The sequence below is a fragment of the Marmota monax genome, unplaced genomic scaffold, assembly GCF_021218885.2.
Source record: "Marmota monax isolate L192 unplaced genomic scaffold, Marmota_monax_Labrador192_F-V1.1 WCK01_AAM20220418_F8-fsc00178, whole genome shotgun sequence".
Lineage (NCBI taxonomy): Eukaryota > Metazoa > Chordata > Mammalia > Rodentia > Sciuridae > Marmota > Marmota monax.
The window spans coordinates 676,633-704,048 of NW_026694501.1; the positions used below are offsets into that span (position 1 = coordinate 676,633).

At 42.8% G+C, this 27,416-nt stretch overlaps 1 protein-coding gene across 1 annotated transcript; it reads left to right on the forward strand.

The window, feature by feature from the left end:
• The first annotated feature begins 131 nt into the window (after positions 1-131).
• On the forward strand, positions 132-26,192 carry Stard7 (StAR related lipid transfer domain containing 7). The gene is made up of 8 exons (XM_046420013.2): positions 132-759; positions 14,073-14,281; positions 14,594-14,643; positions 15,844-15,954; positions 16,033-16,115; positions 16,484-16,583; positions 22,881-22,965; positions 24,359-26,192. The coding sequence occupies exons 1-8, from the start codon at positions 461-463 to the stop codon at positions 24,541-24,543; spliced, it is 1,122 nt and encodes a 373-aa protein (XP_046275969.1). The 5' UTR covers positions 132-460; the 3' UTR covers positions 24,544-26,192.
• The last annotated feature ends 1,224 nt before the right edge of the window (positions 26,193-27,416 follow it).

The window sequence follows — 27,416 nt, forward strand, 5'->3', positions numbered from 1 at the left end:
CTAACAGGCGGCCGCGGCGTGCGGCGCGTAGGGGCGGAGAGAGCGGTGACGGGCATTTGGCGCCGCCAATGAGAGCCAGACCGTCGGGATCGTGGCCAATCAGAGCCCGAGAGGCGGAGACGCGGGTAGGTTGCGGGCAGGCGGCGCGTGTGGTGGATTCGGAGCTCCCGGGACCTTTCCTCCTGCGGAGCCGGGGTCGCCCGCCTCGCTAGTTCCCGCGTTCCCCGCACCGCAATTCCGCCGCCAGCTGGACACTCGGAGGAGCGAGGGGGCCGAGCCCGCGCGTCTCCTGCAGCGGCGCTCTCCCCCGAGGGGGCTCTTCTCAGCGGCTGCTGCAGAGACATGAGAGGCGGCGCCTGGCCTGGGCAACGAGAGACGGACTCCGGGCCGGCCAGTTAGGGGACTTAGCTGACGGCCGCCCGCGCCCTCCCGGGCCCGCTGCTCTGCCTGCGGTGGCGGCATGTTCCCGCGGAGGCCGCCGGCCGGCCTGGCCGCCTGGCTAGCGGGGGCGCGGGGCGGGGGCCTGCTGGGCTTGCTGGCCAATCAGTGCCGCTTCGTGACGGGCCTGCGTGTGCGGCGCACGCAGCAGATCGCGCAGCTCTACGGCCGCCTCTACTCCGAGAGCTCGCGCTGCGTCCTACTCGGACGCCTCTGGCGCCGGCTGCGCGGCCGCCCGGGCCATGCCTCTGCTTTGATGGCGGCGCTCGCCGGCGTCTTCGTGTGGGACGAGGAGAGGATCCAGGAGGAGGAGCTGCAGAGGTGGGCTTTGCAGCGAGTCGCCCCTGTGCTTGGGGTGGGGTGGCCCCTGCGGGAGGTGGGGACGTGCGACCCTCGGGGCCTGCCCCGTGTCCCCTGTTTACCTGGTCTTCCTGTGAGTGGCGGTGCAGCAGACTGGAGCAGTTTTAGCAATTCACCTTGCTGCCCGTGTGTTTCTGCGGTTTGTTGCGTTAGAAGCAAGGGCCGGAAGTGGGTGTTATTCTGGGGGGGGGGGACTTTGGATGGGTAGTATGACACTGAAGACAACCTTAGGAGTACAGGGGTAGCTCAGTGCTGGAGCACCTGCTTGGCAAGCGCGAGGTCTGCGCTGGATTCCCAGCCCTAGAGATAAAGAAAAGAAAAACCACATTGTAAAAGTGAATACAGAAGGCGTGCAGGCCCTTCTTGACGAAATCTTTAACGTTCTCAGAAAAAAATGCAAATTCAGAACGACTTTAAACTCGACCTGAGGCTGTATTTCTGCAGTTACAAAATGACTGCCATCCAAATGGGACTCAAGCCTTGGGAGAAGTGGCCCGAGAGAGCTCTGTCATTGTGACTCCCTTCTGAAAGGAATTTAGAGGCTGGGAGGGATTTTGCCCTGCTTGCACAAACCGATAACCCAGACGTTTTATCCTATAAGAATTAGGTGAGATTTTTGCTACTTTAGAACTTTGGGTATCATTAAGGTCAGAAGTCATGCTGTCATTAAAACTTCTGGGTGAAAATCCAGTACCGTTGATTGTATTTGTTACTCTGTAGTTCTAAATCTCAGATTTTATGTAATCTAAAGATTTGTTTTAGGGCTGGGTTGTGGCTCAGTGGCAGAGCACTTGCCTCATACATGTGGGGCACTGAGTTCGATCCTTAGCACCACATAAAAATAAATAAAATAAAGATACTGTGTTCATGTATAACTAAAAATATTTTTTAAAAAAGATTTGTTTTTAGCCCTTGAAGTATATGTCTCTTTATTTACTTTATTTCTTTTTTCCCCACTGTTACTGGAGTTTAAACCCAGGGCCTCATGCATGCTAGACAATCACTCTACCACTGAACTACATCCCCAGCTACTCTTTGTTGTTGTTGTTGTTGTTGTTGGTTTTTGTTTTGAGATAGGGTCTCACTAAGTTGCCAAGACTGGCCCTGAACTTGTGATCCTCCTGCTTCAGCTTTGTCAGGAGCTGGGATTAAGGCATATGCCACCAAGCCTGGCTTGGATTTTCATTTTTTGACAGATATTTTTAGACTGTGTCCTCTACATAAGCACTCTTTTAAATTCTAAAACTGTGATTTCAGGAACCAGGGACAGTTCCCTCCTCCTCATAGATCCCACAGAGTATCTTTATTCTAGATATTTCTTGAACAGGGAGACCACCTGTTATTCCACATTTTTGGTTAGATTGAAAATGGAAATACAGCAGTAAAGTTTGTACCATGGCCTGTGTGGGAAGTGTAATACCCAGATGCCAGGCAGCTATTTGTGCAACACTATGAATTGTGGGTAAATGCAAGTCTATCTTAAGAACTGGGAATGCTTTTCCTAGCAGGAAGGATGACTTTTATAATGCAATTTAAAATCAGAACCACAGGGCTGAGGGTGTAGCTCAGTGGTAGAACCCTTGCCTAGAATGTACAGGGCCCTGGATTCCATCCCCAGAGCTGTTAAACAACCCTCCTCCAAAACAACAACAACAACAACAAAAAAAAACTAAGATCATAACTGCACATAGCCTCGTTCAAAAAAATTAAAGAATCAAAGCATGATAGCAATTTTGCCTAGTTCCTATTAGCATTCTTTTGCTATTTGGATATTTGTGCTAATCTTGCAAGAAATAAAAAAAATGAGAAGAAAATTTTAAGAAAATTGCTGATTAACTGTTTAATTTTCTTTCTTCCTTTTTTTTTTTTTTTTTTTTTTTTTTTGGTACTGGGGATTGAACTCAGGGGCACTGAGCCACTGAGCCACATCCCAGCCGTATTTTGTATTTTATTTAGAGACAGGGTCTCACTGAGTTGCTTAGTGCTGAGGCTGACTTTGTACTCACAATCCTCTTGTCTCAGCCTCCTGAAATTACAGGTGTGTGCTATCTTGCCAGGCCCTAATTCTATTTTTTTTTTTTGGAGGGGGGGCGGGTACTAAGGATTGAACCCAAGGGTGCTCACTTACTGAGCCACTTCCCCCCAGCCCCCTTTATTTATTTATTTATTTTTTGATACTGGATCGAATCCAGGGCCTTGTGCATGCAAGCCAAGCACTGTACCAACTGAGCTATATCCCCAGCCCCACCCCCTTTTAATATCAATTTTCAGTTGTGCTGGGGTTGTAGCTCAGTGGCAAACACTTGCCTAGCATGTGTGAGGCACAGGGTTTGATTCTCAGCACCACATAGAAGTAAATAAATAAACAAATTAAATAAAGGTCTATCAACAACTAAAACATTAAAATTTTTTCAATTGTAATTGGACACAATACCTTTAAGTAATTAATTTACTTATTTTTATGTGGTGCTGAGGATCGAACTCAGGGCCTTGCATGTGCTTAGCCAGAGCTCTACCATTGATCCACAACCCCAGCCCATCCCCAGCTCTTTTTTTATTTTATTTAGAGACAGGTTCTCACTGAGTTGTTAAGTGCCTCGATAAGTTGCTGGGGCTGGCTTTGAATTTTCAATCCTTCTGCCTCAGGCTCCTGAGCCGCTGGGATTATAGATATGCGTCACCTCGCCCAGCAGCCCTCATTCTATTTTTTTTATTACTATTGTTTTAGTTGTCAACGGATCTTTTATTTAATTAATTTATTTATATGCAGTGCTGAGGATTGAACCCAGGGCATCACACATTCCAGGCAGGCGTTCTACTACTGAGCCACAACTCCAGCCCTTCATTCTATTTTTGATGAATTTCCTGTGTTCCATACTGGTGACCCTTGAAAAGAAAATCCTCAGGTGGATCTGTTCGGGAAGGAGGAGAAAGGGTTAGTTGGTACAAAAGAGAGGGAAGGAATTGGGGCGCTGGGAGTTGAACAGTGTTGGGGTTTAGTGGTAGATGACATTGTTTGCATTACTTAATGTACTTTTATGGGTGATACATCCTGGAGCTCTGGATGGCAGTTCTCCCATTTAGGGGAGCTGGAACGGAAAACAATTTAAGAAATGGATGTATTGAACATTCAGATAATAAGTCAGTCCCACTCTGGCCATGAGATTGGGCCAGTTGCTGACCCAGGTGTTCATCCTGTTTCCTGCTCTTCAGTCAGTCTCCGAAACCAGGATCTGTTGAAACACTCTTGGTTCTAATCCTGCTCGCTTTGCAGTTTAGGTGTCCAGTCAGACCACTTCTTTTTTGTTTGTTTGGGTGCTGGGAATTGAACCATCACTCTGCCACTGAGCGGTACCCCAGTCTACAGAGCACTTGGGAGCTGCCTTTTGTTTTGGTCTTCCTCCAGTTACTACAGTAAAGGCCCATATTTAATACTTCATTGCCTTTGTTTTTGTTGTGGGGTTATTGGGAATAGAATCCAGGGAGGTTTCTTTACCACTGAGCTACATCTCCTCATGCCACGCCCTTTACATTTAAAAAAATTTTTTTAAATTCTGAGATAGGATCTTGTTAAGTTGCTTAGAGTCTTACTAAATTGCTGAGCTGGCCTTGGATTTGTGATCCTGCTGCCTCAACCTCCTGAGTTGGGGGATTATAGGTGTACACCACCAGCCTGGCTTAATACTTCATTGTCTAGTTCATGCTTGGATTTTGCTTTTCTTTTCTTTTTTCTTTTATTTTTATTATTATTATTTTTTTTTAGTTGTAGATGGACACAATACCTTTATTTTATTTGTTTGTTTTTATGTGGTGCTAAGGATTGAATCCACTGCCTCACGCATGCTAGGCAAGCACTCTGCCACTGAGCCACAACCCTGGCCTGGATTTTGCTTTTCTTATCATTAAATTTTGATCAAGTTGTTAATCTTGATCAAGGTTTGTTACCTTGATAGGGAGACAGATTATATATTATTGATTGTAGATTGTTTCCTTGTGTCTCAGTTCTAATAGCTTATAATGTTTACATTTTTATTGAATAAAATGTGGATACAGTCTAACTTTTTTGCTTGATGTTTAAGTATTGTATTTGCTTTAGAACAAGTACTGCTGAGGTTGTTTCACCTAGCTTAGAACATTTGGATTTTGTTTGTTTTAGTGAGGTGGTTGAGAGAGATTGGGTAGTTTCCAGAATGGAACAGAGTTGTCTCAGGTCAGGTACAATTCTTTCATTGTTAATGGAAGAAGAGAATGATTGTCCAGTAACCCCTAAATTACAGCCTTTGTCTCACCTATGTTGTTTCTGTACCCACTTGTCCTGACGTAAACTAATTCTGACCCTTCCATCTTGGTTACACAGGGAAGTGTGCAAAATATATCTTTTAGAACCCGAGCTTTAGATTGGCATGTTTTTCTTACGTGTGTTTCTTTTCCGAATAAAAATAATTTTGCTTTCTATTCTTTTGTGTTTGAGAACATTTTACCAAGTAAGAAATTGATCTTATTTAGCAAAGAAGTAACCTGTACAAAGTGATTTTGACTTGTTTCTGGGGCCTCATGTAGAAATCAGATCTTTTTAATCCTTGCTCTAGTGTTCTTATCTAATTAGTTTCAATTAAACAAAATAATTTTGCTCACTGTTCTTGGTGTTAGCTGGCATTCCGTGAGCCCAGGGCAAATTTTCTAGAAGAATACAGTAGTAATTTTTATGGCTTTGAAACAGTTAAAAAAAAAATTACAGGAACAAAAAGAGGAAGGATATTAAGAAATATGAAAATTAGGGGAAAATTTTCCATTGACCTCATCTTTTTTTTTTGTTACACCTCATTGCTCTATAAACTTGAGTAAAATAAAATAATTGCCAGTAAAGTTTCAAAGGGAAATTGGCCATTTTCCCAATTCTGTGTTTTAGCCCTAAAACGGAATATATTCACGTTTTCTGTATGTTATTAACTGGATGAATGATCAGTGTGAACTTTCTGGCTTACAGGAACACACACACATATAGTTTTCATTCTTTTAGCATTAACTAGTTTATGTCCTTTATTTCAAGATGTGTCCCAAATCAGTTGAAAATCCCTCCCTTTAATAGTAAGTTTGTAATGTGAAGGAAGAGATTATGTGAGGTGAAGGTTGTCTTGTTGAAATTCCTAATTGTCTGATGGCTACATTTGAATCATTTTAAAGACTATCTTGCCTCATGCAGAGGACAGGACCCTGAGTCAAGCATTTGTACACTTACTTAGTTTTCATTGAAAGTCTTTAGTTGCCGCTGCTTTCATTCCAGCCTTCCTCAAATATTCAGGTGATTTTCCTTTGGAGAAAAGGAAGCATAGACCATCTTTTCTTGATCCTTTGACTAATCTGCTGGTTTTGTAACTATTTGGGGAATAATCTCTTTTGTCCTTTTCTGTCCTTATTAATTTAAGTCTCTTAGATAGGAAGGTTTAGAAGCCTATCTTACCCAAACAGGATTTGGCACAGCAGGCTAAAGAGATGCCTGGTGAGAGGGTTTATCATTTTCCACTTAGTACGTATAACAGTGTTTGTGCTCCTCTGTTAATTATGTCTGTCCAATTTAGAAGGTGGGACCCTTCAAGAACTTTTAAACCTGGCTACAGAAGGTTGTATGATCACATACATTTCCATCACAGCAGTCTTTCTCCAGCATTTGTATTATGCTGTTCAAAGAATGAATGTTAGCTGGGTGCGCTGGGCACACTTGTACATCTCCCGCAGTCCCAGCTACTCAGAGGGCTGAGGTAGGAGGATTGCTTGAGCACAAGAATTTGGGGCTAGCTTGGATAACTGAGTGAGACCTCATTTCAAAAAATGACAATGAAGAAAATAAAAAAGAACATCAGCTGGGCACAGTGGCAGGAGGATCAAGTTCAAGGTTAGCCTGGGCAGTTTTGCAGAACCCTGTCTCAAAATTTACAAAAGGACCGGGAATGTAGTTCAGGCCTCTGGATTCAATTTCCAGTACCTGGGGTGGGTGGGCGGAGGAATGTCTTGTTTTCATAAGACATTTTCATGCCTCTTCAGGTGGACTTAGTCTCAAATTTAATCAAATTACATGGAATTTTAATTATATAGGAGAACCTGATTAAGTAGTATAGATTAGAAGCTCTATACCACCTTGCATCTTAAAAGGCCATTAAAAAATATTGCTTACTTCTGGGCATGGTGGCACAGGCCTGTAGTCCCAGTTACTGGAGAGGCTGAGGCAGGAGGATTTCTTGAACCTAGAAGTTAGGAACATAGTGAGATGCTATCTAAAGGGGGGCGGGGAAAGCTGGGCTTAGTGGCTCATACCTATAATCCCAGCAAATGGGGAGTCGAGCCAGGAGGATGGCAAATTAGAGATCAGCTTGGGCAATTTAGTGAGACCCTGTCTAGGAATAAAGGGGGCTTGGGATGCCACTCAGTGGTAAAATACCCCTGAGTTCAATCCTAGTAGTGCTCCCCCAAGTATATATAAATATATGTATGTGTATATACATACACACATATCTATGTGTATATACACAGATGTTGCCTACAGTCATTAATTTTCTTAAAAGCTTTCTAGGTACATAATTCTTTTATGAGCCCCTGATATTGTTTGTTGTTTCAATGTTTTTTTCTTTTAGTTGTAGATGGACACAATATCTTTGTTTTATTTACTTATTTTTATGTGGTGCTGAGGATTGAACCTAGTGCCTTACACGTGCTAGGCAAGTGTTCTATCACTGAGCCATAAGCCCAGCCTGAGCTCCTGATGTTTTGATAAAATATTCCACCAATGGAAACAGATTCTTGTCTTCTTTTTTTTTTTTTTTTTTTTTATATTTTTTATTTTTTTTTTTAGTATTTGGCAGACACAACATCTTTGTTTACAACATCTTTGTCTGTATGTGGTGCTGAGGATCGAACCCGGGCCGCACGCATGCCAGGCGAGCGCGCTACCGCTTGAGCCACATCCCCAGCCCCTCTTGTCTTCTTTATTATGTGATAAGAATGACATTGAGGAGTGGTGCTTAATTATTATGGAAAAATGTTATTAACTGGTTCCATGTGATGTCTAAATTGTTCTCTGAGCAAATCAGGCTGTGGTTTTGCCTTGCTTTTGCTTTCTCTTCTGCAATATCTACCAGAAGGTTTCTTTCCTATTTCTGTACTTGGACATTTGCAATGCCAGTCTTTAATCTTATTTTGCATTTTTTCCTCCCCTGGTACAGGGGGTGGAACCCAGGAGCACTCTACCACTGAGCTGCATCACCAGCTGTTTTTATTTTTTGAGACAGCGTCTTGCTAAGTTGCCCAGGCTGGCCTCAAACTTGCCTCAAGATTTCAACTTTTTATTTATACATACATACCAGGGATTGGACACTGGGTACTTAACCACTGAGCCACATCCCCAGTCCTTTTTATTATTTATTTATTTCTAAAATATTTTTTAAGTTGTTGATATACCTTCACTTTATTTATTTATTTATTTATTTATTTATTTATTTATTTATTTATTTATTTATATGTGGTGTTGAGAATCGAACCCAGTGCCTCACACATGTCAGGCAAGCTCTGTTCTACTGAGCCGCAATCCCAGCCCTTATTTTTTATTTTGAGACAGGATCTCTCTCAGTTGCTTTGGGTTTCACTAAGTTGCTGAGAATGGCCTCAAACTTGCAATCCTCCTGCCTCCGCCATTGGGATTATAAGTGTGTGCCACTACGCCCAGCTCAACTTTTAATTTAAATTGAGAATTTTTTTTTTTTTTTTTTTTTGGTACTGGGGATTGAACCCAGGGTTGCTTAACCACTGAGCCACATCTCTAGCCCATTTTATTTTATTTTTTAAATTTAGAGACATGGTCTTACTAAGTTGCTTAGGGCCTCACTAAATTGCCTAGTCTGGCTTTGAACTTCCGATCCTCCTCCTCAGCCTCCTGAGTTGCTGGGATTACAGGCGTGCACCATCAAGCCTGGCGGCTTGAAAAGTTTTTTCAAATGGTAAAATAATTTTCTTCAGAACATCAGTATAAATTGTACTGGATTCAATTTATGTCATGGATTCTTCCTTGTAAATAAACAAACTGATCTTGTTTAATTTAAACCAATAGGAATTCATTAGTCGATTCCTTGTCAGGTTGTTCAGAACAGTGACAAGAAGGCCAGAAAGTACAAGTTGATCAGGAGAACAACCAAGGCTTGCTCCAGGAATCATCTCCTTAGATGTTGGTGTTGCTGGTGATTTCCCCCTAGATTGGTTGCACTGCTGGATCTCCTCAAGATTACTAAGAATAATCTCCAAAAGATCTTGTGCCTTTGGGTTATTTCCTCAAGATCCAAAGCCCTAGAAGTCTTTAATTAATCTCACTTAAATTAGGAGCTGCCCTTAAACTGCTAGGGGCTAGAAATGGAGGGATTTCAGACAGTCAGAAATGACAAATACTGCTGAATATGGTGGCACATAACCTGTAATCCCCTGTAATTGCAGCTGCTTGGCCACTGAGACAGGAGGATCACAAGTTCAAAGTCAGTCTCAGTAAATTAACAAGGCCCTAAACAAGACCCTGTCTCAAAATAAAAAAAAAAAAAAAAAAAGGACTGGAGATGTGGCTCAGTGGTTAAGTATTCCTGGGTTCTGTCCCGGGGTTCAATCCTTGGTACCCTGCCCACTGGCCACCCCCCCCCCAAAAAAAAAAAAGATAATAGCTAAGTCCAAAGTTTAAAATTAAGTGAATTGGAATTTTAAGAAATAATGTCCTACTGGGTGTGGTGGTGCATGCCTGTAATCCTAGGACTTGGGAGGTGGAGGCAGGAGAATCACAAGTTCAAGGCCAATCTTAGCATCTTATGAGACCCTCAACTACTTAGTGATACTCCCTCCCCCCCAAAACAAAACAAAACAAAACACAACAACAGAGGTATAGCTCAGTGGTAGTGCACCCCTGTGTTCAATTTCCAGTACTAAAAGGAAAGAAAGACAGAACAAAAGAAATAGACTCAGCATTACTTTGGATTGCTCTAAGTTTTAATCTTGGATTGTCAGTAATTTTTGGCTTTTAAAGCAATTTATTACAGGCATGGTGTGCATGCTTGTAATCCCAGCTGCTTGGGAGACTGAGGCAAGAGGATTGTGAGTTTGAGGCCACTGTGGGCAACATAGTGAGACCCCGCCTCAAAGTCCCCCCCCAAACTATATTAATGTAATTTTTTTTAGTGAGATCTACTTCTGTCTTTTCTTCATTTACTTAATTTATTCAGTAAGCATTTGTTGAGTGTTTATTATTTACAAAAGAGATGCTAGGAGCTGGAACTACAGTTAGGAAAAAGATTCCTTACCCTTAGGAAATTCATAGTTTTACCAATAAGATGATATAAAGATAGATTAACTATAGTGCAATGTGATATTGTCTCTATAGGGGAATAAAAAGTAAATGTATATGGGGCTGGGGTTGTGAGTCAGTGGTAGAGCGCTTGCCTGGCATTTTTGAGGCACTGGGTTGGATCCTCAGCGCTTTATAAAAATAAATAAAATGAAGGCTTTAAAAACAAAAGTAAATTTATATGGTTAATTCTGCCTTAAAATTACCCTTCAGCCTTGTTTCATTTGATACTTGGGAGAGGAATGAAAGGTCATTTCAGTGTATCAGTGTTTGAGGTCTTCCTCAGTCTGAATCACACCAGTTTTTCTTTCCTGTCTGTGATTTAAGCAAAATACTAGCCAAACTTTTTTAAAAGAAATTATTATTATAGGGCTGGGGATGTGGCTCAAGCGGTAGCGCTCGCCTGGCATGCGTGCAGCCCGGGTTCGATCCTCAGCACCACATACAAACAAAGATGTTGTGTCTGCCGAAAACTAAAAAATAAATATTAAAAAATTCTCTCTTAAAAAATTATTATTATAAAGTGTCTCAGATACATTAAAAAGTGTTAAAAAATAAAACAAATGTTACATTTAAGAAACAAAATATCATAGATACCACAAATTTTCTTCTGTACTTTTTCCTAACATACTCTCCTTTTTCCGCAAGATGTAACCATTGTCTTAGTTTGCTGTGTGTCATCCCCGTCTTTGTCCTTATGTGTATATATTGTACGTGTGTATATGCCTCTAGGGAAATACGGTGATTCATAGCATGATATCTGGTACTGTTGCGTATATTTTAGAAATGTAAGCAGTCCTGAACAAAATACTGACAAACCAAGCCTCGTAACATATAAAAAGGATTGTATTCATGAACAAGTGGGATTTATCCAAGCAAAGAAGAAAGGACAAAAGCCACATGGTCATCTGAATAGATGTAGCAAAAGCATTTGACAAATCCAACCTCACTTCAGATTTAAAAAAACAGAATCCCTTTTCATCCTGGGAATAGAAGGGAGTATCCTCAAACTGATAAAGGGCATCAGTAAAAACTAGCCAGCAGTAAGTTGATGGTGAGAAGGTCGGGAACAAGACCTGTGCTAGCCCTTCTTTTCAACAGAGTGCTACAGGAGAGTGCTACAGGCTGTAGCCACGGGAATTAGGCAAGAAAAGGAGAAAGCAGGCATCCCGACTGGAAAGGAAGCACTAAAACTATTTGCAGTTTATATTATATTTAAAAAAATGTTTTTACTTTTTTTTCTTATGTGATTTTATGTGTAGAAAATACTAAAGAATCCACAAAAAACTGTTAAAGTTAATAATCTAGACAGCTAATAAGTTCGCAGGATATAAGATCTGTATACAGAAATCACATTTAAAAATATATATTTTTTAGTTGTAGTTGGATACATACCTTTATTTTATTTATCCATTTTTATGTGGTGCTGAGGATCGAACCCATCACCTCACACATGCTAGGTGAGCTCTATACCGCCAAGCCACAACTCTAGCTCCCCCAAATCACATTTTTATACATTGTTCAGAGGAGCAATCTGAAAATGAAAGTAAGAAAATTCCATTTACAACAGTATCAAAAAGAAAATATTTAGGAATAAATTTAACAAAAGAAACATAAGGCTTTTACAATGAAAACTATAAAACATCCTTGGAAGAAATTTTATAAAGACAAAATAGATTGGTCACAGTGGTGTACACCTATAATCCCATTTGCTCTGGAGGCTAGGGCAGAAGGATTGGTTAAGCCCAGGAGTTCAAGGCCCGCGTGGGCAGTATAGCAAGACCCTTCTCAAAAAGAAAAAGAAAAAAACATGAATAAGTGGAAAGATAGCCTGTATTCATGGATATTATTAAGATGGAATTAGTATCCCGAATCAGTCTACATGTTCAGTATAGTTCTTATCAAAATCGTAGTTGGCTATTTTACAGAAATTGGCAAGCCAGTTATACTCATGGAAATGAAAGGGACTCAGAATAACTTAAACACTTTTGAAGGAGAAGAGCAGAATTTGGGGGACTCACTCTCCTGACTTCAAAACTTCAGAGCTACCATAATGAAGACACTGTGGTACTGGTATTAGGATAGACATGTAGAGTGTTGGAATAAAATTGAAAGTTCAGAAATGAACCTTTATATTTTTGGTCAGTTGGTTCAACAAGGGTATCAAGACAGGTCAATGGGGAAAGAAGTAGGGCTGGGCTAACTGAAGAGGCATATGCAAGAAAATGAATTTAGACCCCTGCCTTATGCCGTACACAAAAATTAACTCAAATGGGTCGAATACCATAATGTAAGCTAAAACTTTAAAACTCTTAGATGAACATTTAGGCATCAGTCTTTGTGATGTTGGAGTAGGCAGTGATTTCTTAGATGTAATGCCAAAACATTAGTAATCAAAGAAAAAACAAGTTAAATTAAAAACCTTTATCATCAAAAGATACAAGAAAGTTAAGATGATCCACAGAAAGAAAGAAAATATTTATATTTTCTTTATTCTGATAAGGTATTAGTGTCCACCTGTAAGCCAAGTGGTTTGAGAGTCTGAGGCAGGAAGTTTGCAAGTTCGTTAGCCTCAGCAACCTAGTGAGGCCTGTCTCAAAAAATAAAAAGGTACCCCCCCCCCAAAAAAAAAAAAGACAATCTGATAAAATAGAGAATTTCAATAGAGGTATTTCTCCATGGAATGCACAAGTGGCCAGTGAGCTTATGAAAAGGTAACCAACATCATTAGTCATTAGCAATTGTATCAGTTCAAACCACACTGAGATATCACTTCATGCCCGCTAGTATGGCTAGAATAAAAAAAAAAAAAAGGATGATAATAAAATTGGCAAGGGTGTGGAGCAGTTGGGATCTTCATACAACAGTGGTAGGAATCTAAAGTGGTGCATCTGCTGTGGAAATAGTTTGGCAGCTCCTCAAAAAGTGAAGCATTGAGTTACCATGACTTAGAACATTCACGCCTAGGAATCTTCCCAAGAGAATTAAAAACATGTTGATTCAAAAACTTAAATGTTCTTAGCAGCATTATTTGTAATAGCCAGAAAGTAGAAACCAAGTTTCTATTACCTGATAAACAAAAGGTGATATATTCCTATGATGGAACATTATTTAATCATAAAAAGAATAAAGTACACTTTCATGGATGAAACTTGAAAATATGCCAAGAGAAAGAAGCCAGATACAAAAAAACATTATTATGTGACTCCATTTATTTGAAATGCCCAGAATAAGCAAATTCGTACAGAAAGTGAAGGGAGGCAGGAATGGGAAGGGACTGGTGATGGTATAGTTTCTTTTGGTTGATGGAAATGTTCTGCACTTAGATAGTGGTGATGCCTTTTGTAAAGGTCCCAAATGACATTTCACAATCATGGACTTTATTTATTTATTTAGTTTGTACTGGGGATTGAGCCTGTGGGCACTTAACCACTGAGCCACATCACATTTTGGGGTGGGGGGGGGGACAAGCTCTAAGGTGCTGAGAATCTTGTGAAGTTTCTGGGGCTGGCCTTGAACTTAACAATCCTCCTGCCTCAACCTCCCAAGTCACTGGGATTATAGTGAGTGCCACCACTCCCAGCTGTAGTCAAAGACTTTAATAGTGGATGTTGAAGGTTAATAATGTACTAGGTCTTAAGCACTTTATATATAAATTTGTTGATAATCTTTATTCCCAATCTTGAGATAGGTACTATTCTTCCCATTTTATATATGTAGAAGTGGGTACTGATTAAATACTATGTTGTTTGGGTTAATGAGTGGCATCCAGCACAGGAACTGATTTTTTATTCACCACACTATACTGTGTTAAACCCACACCATTCCTTTGCAGGTCTCTGTGTGGACATTTCATTTCACAGGGCTGACTGACCACCTGCACCGGATCTGTTTTTGTTTTTTGCAGATCCATTAATGAAATGAAACGGTTGGAGGAAGTCTCAAATATATTTCAGAGCTCAGGAGTCGAGCGCCACCCTCCAGAATCAAAATCCCAAACAGAAGGGAATGAAGAGTTGAAGGACAAGGAACAGCCATGGGAGATGGTGATGGATAAGAAGCACTTCAAACTGTGGCGGCGCCCAATTGAAGGCAGCCATCTTTACCAGTACCGAGGTGAGCTGGGCGTGCTGCCTTTGAAATGTGTGCCTGGGTGCCCAGGTGCTTGGGACTTGGGGCCTCATGTTTTTCTAAACTATTCTGTTCTGGTGGTTTCTCAGGAAATTTACCATGGCTTTCTGTTGGTGGTTTTCCTCTCCCGGTGTCTTCCTTGACACATGGCATCTTTGGCTTTGCTGCCCCTGCCTTGCTTCTGCTTTCTGAAGCTGCCTTCAGGAGCTCTCAGTACTCCAGAATTGAAACGCCGGTAGTGATAGGAATGGGGCCAGGAGCTCAGCAAGCATCCTTTATTCTTTCTTGTCATTTTAGTTTTTGGAACCTACACAGATGTGACACCCCGGCAGTTCTTCAATGTTCAGGTGAGTTAATTTTTTGCTGTGGATTTCAGAGCTTCCTAACAAGCTATTTACTACTGTCCACATGAATGATTTCTTTGATTTGATGATGTTGGATTTGGGGTATCCATATGTGTCTGTGCTTCTTGTTCCTTGGCATGTAGCATCTGGGGGAACATTTGACTTGTAATTTCTCTATCTGTCCTGTGAGGGTGGGACTGATTTTTGCCTACAGCCCACCCACCCTCAGACTGTTTGAGAAGATCAAATAGAAGGGTTGATTAAGATACTCTAATATTTCACAAGCCTTTATTGTTTTTTTCCTAAACATTTTGAGGGCAAATTAAACATATCATGGTCCTCTGTCCCTAAATTCTTTAGTGAGTATTTCCTGAAACTAGGCATATTCTTCTAACTAACCATGTCAGTAAATTCAGCATTGGTGCAGCACAGTTCAATGTAATCTGTGTTTGTATTTTGGTTTTGTCAGTTGACCCAATCATGTCCATTCAGTATAGATCCAGTTAGGATTCCATTTAGTTGTTAGGTGTCTTTAACTTACTTTAATCTGAAGTAGTCTCGTGAATATATTTACTTAAAAATAAAGAATATGTTCAAGGACTGCTTTTATCCTTGGGTGTTCAAACAACAGAGTTCTACATAGGTATTTTCACTTGTTTTGCCAGACCAGTTGCTAGTTTGTTGATTATAACACCCCCTGTTCATATGCAAGTGCATTTTCTCTTAAGCACTGAATTTTGTCAGTTTGTATTGCATTTTTGTTAGTTTGGATATGTCTGTCTTTGAAATTTCTTAGTTACTAGTGATGCCAGAAATTAAAAAAAAATATGCTACTTTGTTTTCTTTGTGTGAGGTGTCTACTCGTGCTGAGAGTTTTTATCTGTTTAAACCTGTTTAGAATTCTTCCCTTCATGTTTCTGTCACCGCATATACTATATTTTCCCCAGACATGTCTGTTACCATATTTTTTTTTCCTTATATTTTTCTGGGGCTTGCCTTTTAAGATTCTCTTTCACACACGTGAAAGGACTTTGGAAGACTATGTAGTAACCAGAGCCGTGCCTCCCACGCTTAGGCCCCATCAGTTAGGTCTGTGTTTTATAATAGGGCCCTTGGGTCAGAGGTCCAGTCCAGGCATCTGGAGAGGCCGTCTGCATTTTTGCTTTGGATTGTCTTGGGTCTTCATGGTCTTGTCTTTTACAGCTGGACACAGAGTACAGGAAGAAGTGGGATGCCCTAGTGATCAAGCTGGAGGTGATCGAGAGGGACGTGGTCAGTGGTTCTGAGGTTCTTCACTGGGTAACCCATTTTCCTGTGAGTATTTTCCTTCTGGTTTTACTTCTGTCAAATCTGCAGGGTGCCAAGTGCTAATCCTGCCCCTCCTTTCTTTAGTACCCAATGTACTCTCGGGATTACGTGTATGTTCGGCGATACAGTGTGGATCAGGAGAACAATGTGATGGTGTTGGTGTCACGGTATGTATGGCTGCCGTGGCCCTTGGCGAGTTCTTCAGCCAGGAGTGTTGGTTGTATAGACCTGTAAGCCTACCCTTAGTGCCCTGGCGAGTCTCCTGCAGGCTTACCAGGGACAGCCAGTGTCCTGCCCTCCCAGCTGAAAGAGGAGGGGCTGTGACTAGCTAGGAAGATTGAAGGGATGCAAGCTTTTAATTAATCATTTCTTCAGTTCCTTACTGTTGGTAATTAAAGGGGAAGAGAGTTGATTTGACATGGCCTGGTGAACTGCATGTTGTTTGTTTCAGGCTCCTCAGGGCCTGTCCTTGGCTGCGCTCCCTGGGGTCTGTGGATAGGCGTCACTGACCTGTTTTCCCTCGCTCCCCCTCCAGTGCTGTGCAGCACCCCAGCGTGCCGGAGTCTCCAGAGTTCGTCAGGGTCAGATCCTATGAATCCCAGATGGTCATCCGCCCCCACAAGTCATTCGATGAGGTGAGTTTCACTTTGACCAAGAGACCCTGCGTCATGGCTTTGGGATGTTCTCGAGGAGTGCCTAGAGTCTGCACTGGGGGTAGGGGCTGAGTGAGTTGTTGGGGGCAGTGGTTCTCAGACCTGGCATCTGTCACATTGGCTGGAGGCTTCCTGTTTGTTTTCTCCCAGGGATTGAACTCAGGGGCCCTTAATCATTGAGCCACATCCCCAGGTCTTTTTATTTTTATTTTGAGACAGGGTTTGTGAGTTGCAGAGACTGCCTTTGAATTTGTGGTCTTCTGTCTCAGCCTCCTGAGTGGCTGGGATTACAGGCCAGCTGGAGACATTTTTTTTCTTTTGGTACCTGGATTGAACCCCAGGGGTGGGGGTGCTTAACCACTGAGTCACATCCCCAGCCCCCGCCCCCTTTAAATTTTATTTATATGCAGTGCTAAGAATCAAACCCAGGGTCTCATACATGCTAGGCAAGTGTTCTACCACTGAGCCACAACCCCAGCCCCCTATATTTCTGCATTTCGTGTAGAGACAGAGTCTCACTGAGTTGCTCACTAAGTTACTGAGGCTGGCTTTGAACTCGTGATCCTCCTACCTCAGCCTCCCCAGCCACTGGGATTCCAGGCTGTGCCACCATGCCTGGACCAGCTGGAGCTTTTAAAATACATTGCTGGGGGATGGGGATGTGGCTCAGTGGTAGAGCGCTTGCCAGGCATTCACAAGGCCCTAGGTTCAATTCCAGGCACCACAAAAAAATAAAATAAAATACGTTGCTGGGCCCTAGTCTCAGACCTGATTCAGCAGGTCCGAGGTGTGGCTTGAAAATTCACTTTTTTTTTTTTAAATTTGGCTTTATAAACAAGAGATTCATTTCTCATAGTTCTAGAGCCTGGGAAATCCAAGATCAAGGCACCAACAGATCCAGTGTCTGGTGGGAGCCCATTGGTAATTTACATTTTTGAGAAGTTCTTAGGTGAGTCTCAGGCTGTTTGTCTGGGGACCATATTTTGGGACCCCTTGCTATAGTGCAGTATACCTGGAAAATCCCTAAAGACAGAGTAGTGATGACATGTGGCTCCTGGCAGCTTTTGTCAGGGCCAAGAGCGAGTCTTCTGAAAGCATTTGACACTGTGGGCAAAACACACACGCCCTTCTGGATTTCTCCTTTCTTATCTGTAAAACAGAGATTTAGACTATTGCTCACTGTCTCTCTTTACAATTCTGTAACATTTATCAGGAAAGAATATTTTCTTTAGCTTAGTGAGCTCCCCTCCCACAAAAAAAAAAAAAAAAAAAGCTTAATCTGTTGAGTGTACCTATTAGTGACAGTGGTTCTGTTTTTAGTTCTGTTTTACTTCATAATGGCTTTGTGTCTCCCTGTTGCTTTGTGTGGTTTAGAGGGCATGGACTATTCATCAAGTTGTTTATTATTTTTATTTTAAAAAATTATTCAAATTTGTTACATATGATAGCAGAATGCATTTCAATTCATATTACACATATATAGCATAATTTTTCATGTCTGTGGTTGTACACAATGTAGAGTCACACCATTCATGTCTTTATACATGTACTTAGAGTAATAATGTCCGTCTCATTCCACTGCTTTTCCTACCCCCATGCCCCCTCCCTTGCCCTCCCTCCCCTTTGCCCTATCTAGAGTTCGTCTAATCTTCCCATGTCCCCCTCCCAATCCCTGTTACAAATCAGCATCCTTATATCAGAGAAAACATCAGCATTTGGTTTGGGGGATTGCTTGACTTCACTTAGCATTATATTCTCCAACTCCATCCATTTACCTGGAAATGCCATGATTTTATTCTCTTTTAATGCTGAGTAATATTCCATTGTGTGTATATTTACCAAGTTGTTCTATTTATACCACCTGCAGTAGGCCTTTGGCTATGACAGATGGTGGCTGACCTCAGTCAATATGTTTGTTTTTTCCTGGGGGATCTATGTGTTTACCTCTATACTATTTATAGAGTGGTATTCTCCCACAGATCACCACCCATTAGTGGGAGACATAATTAATTTAGGGGATTATGATCAATTTTTAAAAAAGAAAAAGTAGAAAATGAGTGTCAGCATATTTTATGGAACTTGTCTAGTTACCCAAGTATGTATGAGTTTGTGCATGAGACACAGAACGAGTTGTAGTTAAAAATATTTGAAAGTTACTTTCTTTAGAAGCGGTAAGGCTGCTGTTGATGGCTAGTTACCCTTAGGACAGGGAGACTGGCTCGGCTGGGAACCATGTGGGGAGGAGATCTGCACCTTGCTTTATTCCTTTTAAATTGCTTTTGAAATTTGAATCATGACTTTGTGCTATCTGTGTGGGGGGAAAAAAAAAAAGAGGCTTGAGTTCCAGCATTACTGCCTTTAGAAATGATGGCTGCAAAATAGCTGAGACAGAGTTGGCACGTGGCACAGTGTGGCCTCCAGTAGGCACCCAGTAAATATTCTAGCTGCATTGGGAGAATAGTGAGAATTATCGTGTGTGTGTGTGTGCGCGCGCGCGCGCGCATAGTGCTAGAGGTTGAACCCGGGCCCCTCTACTACTTAGTTACATTCCCAGCACTTTTCTTAGTGTAGTTTTTAATTTTTAATTTTGAAACAAGTCTTACTGAGTTCTTGAGGCTGGCCTGGAATTTGAATCCTCCTGCCTCTGCCTTCCTAGTAGCTGGGATTACAGGCAGGTGCTGCTGTACCTGGCTTGAGTCAATTTTGGATGGGGGGAGGGGTACTGGGAATTGAACTCCGGGGCACTTGACCACTGAGCCACATCCCCAGCCCTAATTTGTAGTTTTGTGTTTTGTTTAGAGATGGAGCTTCACCGGATTGCTTAGTGCCTCGCTTTTTTTTTTTTTTTTTTTTGCTGAGGCTGGCTTTGAACTCGTGATCCTCCTGCCTCAGATCCTCCTGCCTCAGATCCTCCTGCCTCAACCTCCCAAGCCGCTGGGATTACAGGCGTGTACCACTGCACCTGGCTTGAGTTGATCTTTGTAAAAATGGCAGATGATAGTAGAGGAGGCTAGGAGGGGCACTGGAGACAGAGACATGAATCGAGCAAAGACAGTGATAGAAATGAGCCCTTGTGTGCTCAGAGGCCGGGGAGCATGGGTTGACCACAGGTATCAGTAAGTCAGTGGGCATTTGGAAACCAGGCAGCTGAAGTGGCTTTGCACATGGAAAGTAGGTCCTTTGGCCAAGGTTGGATATTTTGTTTGTCTTATTTTAAATTTTTTAAAATATTTTTTTAGTTGTAGATGGACACAGGCCTTATTTATTTGTTTTTATGTGGTGCAGAGGATCGAACCCAATGCCTTACATGTGTCAGGCAAGTGCTCTTCCACTGAGCCACAACCCAGCCCCTTGTCTTACTTTTTGTAATGGAAAATTGGAAGTGCGTAACACACATCCTATGTACCTGTCCCCAACTTCCACAGTTACCAGCTCATGGCCAGGCTTATTGGTTTGTTTTTTCCCTTCACTGTGGGGATTGACTGCTGGGCAAGTGCTGTACCACTGAGCTCCACCCCACTCCCAGACTGTAACCTTTTTTTTTCCATTTTTTTAAATTTCAAAAAGGGATTTTTGAAAACATAACTTGTGTCATAATCATGCATAAAACAATTGACAGAAATCCCTAATACCAAACCATTTTAAGTCTAAATCAGTGTTTAAATTTTCCTGATTGTGAACTATTTTGCTATTGGAATCTGTTGACATTTGTCCCTGCTGCCTTTTGTGTCTCTTTATATCAGTTAGATCGTCTTTCCTGGATACTGGTAATTAGGTCTGGAGGCTTGAGCAGATTCAGGTTGGTAGGTTATTTTGGGCAGGATCATTTTAATTGGGAGGCAGATAATGTCTGCTTTGCCATTTCTTTGTGAACCTTTAAGTTGTTAATGATTATCCATTGTGTCATTAGAGGTTACTGAATACTGATATTGTAGTTCTTTCCTACTTCCTTTCTTTATTGGGTGGAATACTTCATAGGCATAGTTCCTCATCAATTGCTTGGTTTCCTATAGTTCACATAGGAAAGGGAGATAGGAGAAATACTTGACTTGTTTTCTTTATTTATTAGTTTTCAAAATAAAACAAGTTTGTTCTGTCAATTAGAAATCCTCAAAGACAAGGTTCTGTTTCTTTTTTTTTTAATTTTTATTTTATTATTTAGTTTTAAGTAGACGCAATATCTTTATTTTGTATTTATGTGGATCTAACCTAGTGCCTCAAGCATGCTAGGCGAGAACTCTACCACAGAGCCACAATCCCAGCCCTCTGTTTCTTAAGGAAGTATCATTTTTGAAACACAAATTTAAATGCACTAGGTTAGTTTTGATACATTAGTTATTCTTACTGATGATCATATTAATGATCTTATTAATCCTGGTTTTGGGTAATGGGGGCTTCTTGTTGGCTTCAGGACCCTAGGAGCTTTCTAGTATTAAAAGATGTTCCCGGATCATGTTTTATATTTTTAGCTCTAAACCTAGAAATTAGAGTTCTGGTTCCTTTAGTGGAAAATGGCCTTTTGATACCACAGCTTGGCTGTAAGGAGTGCTCACAGCTGCAGGGTCATTTATTGGTTTTAGGCCATTTTATTTGTTTGTATTTTATTTAGAGACAGGGTCTCACTGAGTTGCTTAGTGCCTTGCTTTTGCTGAGGCTGGCTTTGAACTTGTGATCCTTGGGCCTCCTCCTCTGGAGCTGCTGGGATTACAGACATGCGCCACAGTGCCTGCCTCCCCAGCTCTTTTTATTTTAAGACAGGGTCTTGCTGAGTTGCCTAGGCTTACCTTGAACTTGGGATCTTCCTGCCTCAACCTTCTGAGTAGCTGGGATCACAAGCGTGCATCACAGCCCCCAGAGACTCCCCCACAGGTTCTTTATTTACTTTGGATTTTTAGTATTGCTCTGAAAATTTTAGTTTTAATAAATGAAATATTTGTGTTCAAAGTCAGATCTATAAATAATAAGCAAAGTGATTTAGATTTCCCCCATTCCCCCACCCCCACCCCGTTCTTCCTTCCCCACAGTAACCATGGCATTTTTGGCTTCATTTGGATAATGTCAGCAGCAGTGGAAGAAAGTCCAGGTCTCTTGACGTCCCCATCCAAATGTTTTGTGGGTGGAATAATTTGAAGTCTTATGCTTGTGCTGATTCATGCTGTCCCCTCGCCAGCCCTTGTGGGGGCTTCTGACGCTGTTCCTGTTTACAGCCTTTGCCTCCCTTCCCTCTGCACTGCAGTGTCTTTTCAGCACCTTTCTCTGAGTCAGAGACTGGAGCGGATCGTTTCCTCTGCAGCACCTCGCACACAGCCAGACGTATAGCAGACAAAGTGCAGATGGAAAAGTGCTCTCTTTTACTCCTTCAGGTGGAATGTAATCTGTCTAGGCTTCTCAGGGTCAGGCACTTCAGATTTTCTTAATAATTGCACGTCCTTTGCTGTATTAGTGTGAAGGCTGAGCTAGAGAGACAGTGGGTGTGTGATTTCAGTGGTCCGAATTCTCAGTTTTCTCACTGAGCAGGAGGGTGACGTTGGGCAACATTACTTTAAGCTTTTTTTGCTTGATTTCCTCATGTAAAACGGGGGGATAGTTGAACCTACAATGTAGGATTGTTGAGAGAAATTGCAGCAGTTCCTGGCCCACAGTAAGTTATTGTATAGTTGTTTGCTATTGTTACTAGTAGGAGGTGCAGGTGAAGATGAAGGTCTTGAAGCTGAAACATAGCCCTGTATTTGAAGAACTCATAGGACTCAGCATTTAGTTGTTTTCTCAGCTGATTTTATGACAATGATGTAATAAGTCTGCACAGACGGTGATGACAGAGACAAGAATGGTCTGCGGACTCCGAGGCCTCCTTCTCTAGCAGGGAGTGCAGGAGTGTGTGCGCCCTGCTTCTGTGTGGGAAGGCCCTGCGGAGCTCAGCATCCATAGGTTGTATTGGGAGCTGGTCTCATGGCACCCTCTACTTAGTGAGTACCATCATTCCAGACCCCCAGGAAGAAAACCTGCTTGGCATAAGTCACAACGGTTTGCATTGTCTGAGCACAGGGAGCCCCCTTACCAATGGGACTAGGACACCCTAGGAGCCATGCTTGCTAGAGGTCACCCTGTAGGCAGGCGTTGCTGTGAACAGTTGGTCTCAGGCATCAGGTGAGTCTGTTCTTCACAGGTTAAAATGGTGGCACTCCTTACTCCCGAATGGGCATGGCTGTCGGTGATGCTGGGTGTGGAGGCTGTGGTGTGTGCTCAGGTACCCTCATCTTTGCCCTGTTTCTTTTCCAGAATGGCTTTGACTACTTGCTGACATACAGTGACAATCCCCAGACTGTGTTTCCTCGCTACTGTGTTAGCTGGATGGTTTCCAGCGGTGAGTGGAGATGTGTGTCAGGGCTGGGCACTGGGGTGAACATTTTGTTTTTCTCTGTCTTCTTAATGGCAGCACTGAATCTCTGTAATCCCTGCTACAGAGATTCAGTGCCCTTCCCAGTTCATTCTGGTCTCCAGGTGGTATTGTAAGAATGAGAATTATAGGGTCCCAGAAAGGAACTTGTACCCAGAGGAGACTTTTTATTTTAATTTTTTTTAGTACTGGGGATTGAACCCAGGGGCACTTAATCAGTGAGCCACAATCACAACCTTTTTTTTTTTTTTTTTTTTTTTTTAATGAGACAGGATCTCACTAAGTTGCTGAGACTAGCTTTGAACTTGGAATTCTCCTGCCTCAGCTTCCGGAGTTGCTAGGATTGAAGGCATGTGCCACTGCACCTGGCCAGAGGAGAGTTTCTAAAACATATGCTTCAATGTCTTAAATATAGACTGTGTACTTTAATGTTTTTTTTTTTTTTTTTTTTGCAGCTGGGGATTGAACTCAGGGGCACTCAGCCACTGAGCCACATCCCTACCCGCCCTTTTTTTGTATTTTATTTAGAGATGGTCTCACTCAGTTGCTTAGTGCCTTGCTTTTTGCTGAATGGCTTTGAATTTCTGATCCTCCTGCCTCAGCCTCCTGAGCCGCTGGGATTGCAGGCATGCACCACCATACCAGGCTTAAATTTTTTCTTTAGTAGTGTTGAAAACTCTTAAGATCTGGCTTAGAAAATATGATTGTGGGCAGTCACCTAGGGAAAGGGCCACCACCCATGTAAGAGAGGCTGCACATCGCAGCTGTAATTTCACCTTCCCCTTCTAACGTCGTGTCTCAGAAAGCATCCTCGTGATTGTTTTCTATAGGCATTTGCTTATTCCTTGGGGGAAATGGAGAGAAGATTGAGTGTTTCTGTTTGACATTTTTTTTTTTTTTAATATTTTTTTTTTAGAGAATTTTAATATTTATTTTTTAGTTCTCGGTGGACACAACATCTTTGCTTGTATGTGGTGCTGAGGATCGAACCCGGGCCGCACGCATGCCAGGCGAGCGCGCTACCGCTTGAGCCACATCCCCAGCCCCCTGTTTGACATTTATCTAAGTTAAATTGGCAGTTATTTTGACATGCCACTGATGTGTATTTTAATCACCTCAAAGAGCCTTTTGGGATTTCAGTGGCCTGATCACTGCCCCTTCTGCAAGGATCGTAGGTTGTGGGTGTTTTTGCAGTCCATGCAGAGGGAACACCTTCTGGCGGCAGCTGTCACTTGTAGTTTGCCACTCAGGCTGCCTTGGTATGAGGAAGAGCAGCTCCCCACCACCAAAGAGGGGGCCGTGCAGCTTTGAATCTTCTGTTGATTTCTGGTCGTCTTAACTAGACCCCCGTCTCCCCCAGGCATGCCGGATTTCCTGGAGAAGCTGCACACAGCCACTCTGAAAGCCAAGAACATGGAAATCAAAGTGAAGGACTATATCCCGGCAAAACCTCTGGAGATGAGCAGTGAGGCCAAGGCCACCGCCCAGTCATCGGAGCGGAAGAATGAGGGCAGTTGTAGCCCTGCTAGGATCGAGTATGCCTAAAGGGCCTTAGGAGAAGACGGGACCGGTCCTTCCAGCCCTGTCTTTGTCCCTCCCTCTGCCACAGAATGGGGAAAAGCCGTGGAGGCATGTACGTAACCATCAGTGCAAGATCATTCAAGGACTAGTGTCTGATTTCCTTCCGAGCCCTGTGCTGCTCTTGATCAGAGAGGAAGCGGGATCCATGGAGGCACTGCCGTGTTCTCAGGCTGACCAGTTTGAAATTCAGTATTTGACTGAGCTAATCTGGAACAAGCCTCTCACCTCAGGTTGGAAGTGGACGACTCTGTTGGCTTCCCCTGAATGGTTCCTTGCTGACATTCCAGATCCCACCATGGGTTTTGCAGTGCTGGAATTTCCTCCAGTTCTGAAGGTCACCTGGAAAGTTTGGGTGGCCAGTTATTTCTTCAGGAGGGTCACTGGGAGTGCTCTTGGTAACAGTCTTGGTGTGAATGGGTGTAAACAGCTCTTGGCCGTGTTAAGTGCCTTGTCCTCACCTTGCTTTTATCTTTAGGAGCATGAAGTTTGTACCAAGAAACTCTCCCTGCAAAATACTTCCCTTGGCTCACTCACCTGACCCCAGACATTTTCATGGAAACTGGCCAGCTCCATGCTCGTGTGCTGTAGTCACCAAATCCTTTCCTCTTCCCAGCCTTCGCTGGGAGCACTGGAGATTAGTTTCTGTATCATCAGTGTTTTGACAGGGTCAGTAGAAAGGCTCAAACATCACATTTAAATTTATTTTATTTTTTTTAACTTTGTGTCAAAAAGGAGTTGGGGGTGTTTTCTCCATAGTAACACAGTATAGAAAACAGTTCTTTGGTTCAGGCATTATTTTCCTCACCTGAGGTTTGACTTGTCCTCCTCAGAAGGCAGAGGAGGGGGGCTGGGCCGCCCCCTTGGAGTGCTCAGCACTTAGACCAGCTGCTGTCTAGACAAGCAGATGTAATCTTGTCCCAGATACTAATATGATAGGGATGTGGTGTATGTGACCCTCTTGTTCCTCTAAAAAGTTTTTCCTCCTCCCTCGAGAGCTGAAATGAAGGCAAACCATACCATTTAATAAGGTCACAGCCACATGGTATCTGCTTGGTCTCGGTTTTGCCAATGGTCCTGTCACAGTGTGTTGGGAGAATAGGGATCAAATTTTTTAAATCCTCCTGCCTTCTTTCTTTTCTGGAGTTCAAATGGCTGAATTTTTACCTTTTTTCCTGCTTGCTACCCTGTTGTGTTGGAAAGGGACTCTAAACCTGGAACTAACCTAAACCCCTCCTGACCTTCTTGTTGCCTGTCCAGTTTTGTGCCAAGGAAGTAACTGTCCCCGTTCATGTCTCCTGAGTCACTGGCAGAGCAGAGAGGTCCTGGGTGGTCCCAGCATCTTTGCATTGAGGATTTCTTTCCTTCCCCAGAGGAGCCAGGGAAGAGTCCCGGGTTATTAACGTCCGAACTTTGTGCCTGCCAGTGTGAGTGGGTGTGTGCGAGAGAGCGTACCTGCGTGCGTGTGCACAGGTGCTAAGCAGCTGTGGTTGCCCCATATTCTGATTTAACAGCAGTTTGACTCTGTAGAGTTACTTATGTCATTGTAATGAATTCACTCCTAACTGTGACATTTTTATCAAATGTGTGAATAAATACATAAAGATTGGTACAAAGGAGTGTTTGTCTCTGAATGGACTGTGGCAGGAAAGCCTCCATGTTGGGCTTGTCCTTCTTTCCACATCACAGAGCTGTGAACTGACCCCAGGAGCTGACCTGGGAAGCAGCAGGGCTTAGTCTTAACTGTCCGGTTGTGGCTGGCTACACCTGCCCTTTGCAGGTGATCAGCCTAGCAGTTGAGCACAGCCTCCTCTGCCATGTCGTGTGCTGGGGCTTTGCAGAGGGTGGAACTCTTAAGTGCGAGGCTGAGTTGAGGACAGTCCAGGAACTTCAGTGGAGGCCTGCTGGAAAGTGGGTTGGCATGTAGGCAGCTGGTTCTGCCAGAACCCAGCTTTGTTCCAGGAGGATCAATATGTTTTTATTTATTTATTTATTTATTTATTTTTAGTCATACATGACAGCAGAATGAATTTTGACATGTAATACATACATTGAATATACATACATCAATCATATTGTCAATTCTATTCTGCTGCCCTTCCTATCCTCCAGGAGGATCAATATGTTTTTGAAAGCTTTGAGCACAGCATGAATTTGGGGTTTATGTGTGTTTCTCCCATGGGAAAATCCAGGAGGACAGGCACAGGCATCCCACCTGTCTGGCTAGAGCTGTGGCTGCGCAGGCACAAATGAGGCACATGCTCCACCCACGTCTCACCCCCCTGGGGTTGCACAGAGAACCCTGTGGCCTCATCTCACAATTGCAAGCTGAAGTTCTCCCGTGGTCACCTGGCCCTGGCCCTCACAACTTCTTGTCCTCGCTGCTTTGAGGCACCTTTGCATTTTTCCTTTCTTTCCCTTTATCCCTCCTCTTCTGTTTTCTTGCACAGTGGCAGGTGGGAGCTGGGTGGCAGGCTGAGACCTTCTGCAAGCAACCTGCAAGTTCCTTTCAAGGCGAATGCTTTATTTGTATATTTTATTTATTATAAGCCCTAGAGGTTTCTTTTTCTTTTTCTTTTTCTTCTTTTTTTTTTTTTTTTTGGTACTGGGATTAAGTCCAGGGGTGCTTAACCACTGAGACAAACCCCCAGCCCTTTTTTATATTTTATGTAGAGACAGGGTCTGGCTGAGTTGCTGGGGCCTCACTTTTGCTGGGGCTGGCTTTGAACTTGGGATCCTCTGGCCTCAGTCTCCTGAGCCACTGGGATCACATGCATCCGCCAACCCTCCTGGCTCATATAGGTTTTTTATGTGGTCTTGCATAGTGCAGGGACTTGGGG

What these genes read in the sequence shown, in the direction of transcription:
- Stard7 (XM_046420013.2), top strand. Translation starts at nt 461, where the DNA reads ATGTTCCCGCGGAGGCCGCCGGCCGGCCTGGCCGCCTGGCTAGCGGGG. An exon ending in CCATCTTTACCAGTACCGAG is followed by an intron (nt 14,282 to 14,593) that starts GTGAGCTGGGCG and finishes TTGTCATTTTAG; the next exon opens with TTTTTGGAACCTACACAGAT. An exon ending in CCCACAAGTCATTCGATGAG is followed by an intron (nt 16,584 to 22,880) that starts GTGAGTTTCACT and finishes TTTCTTTTCCAG; the next exon opens with AATGGCTTTGACTACTTGCT.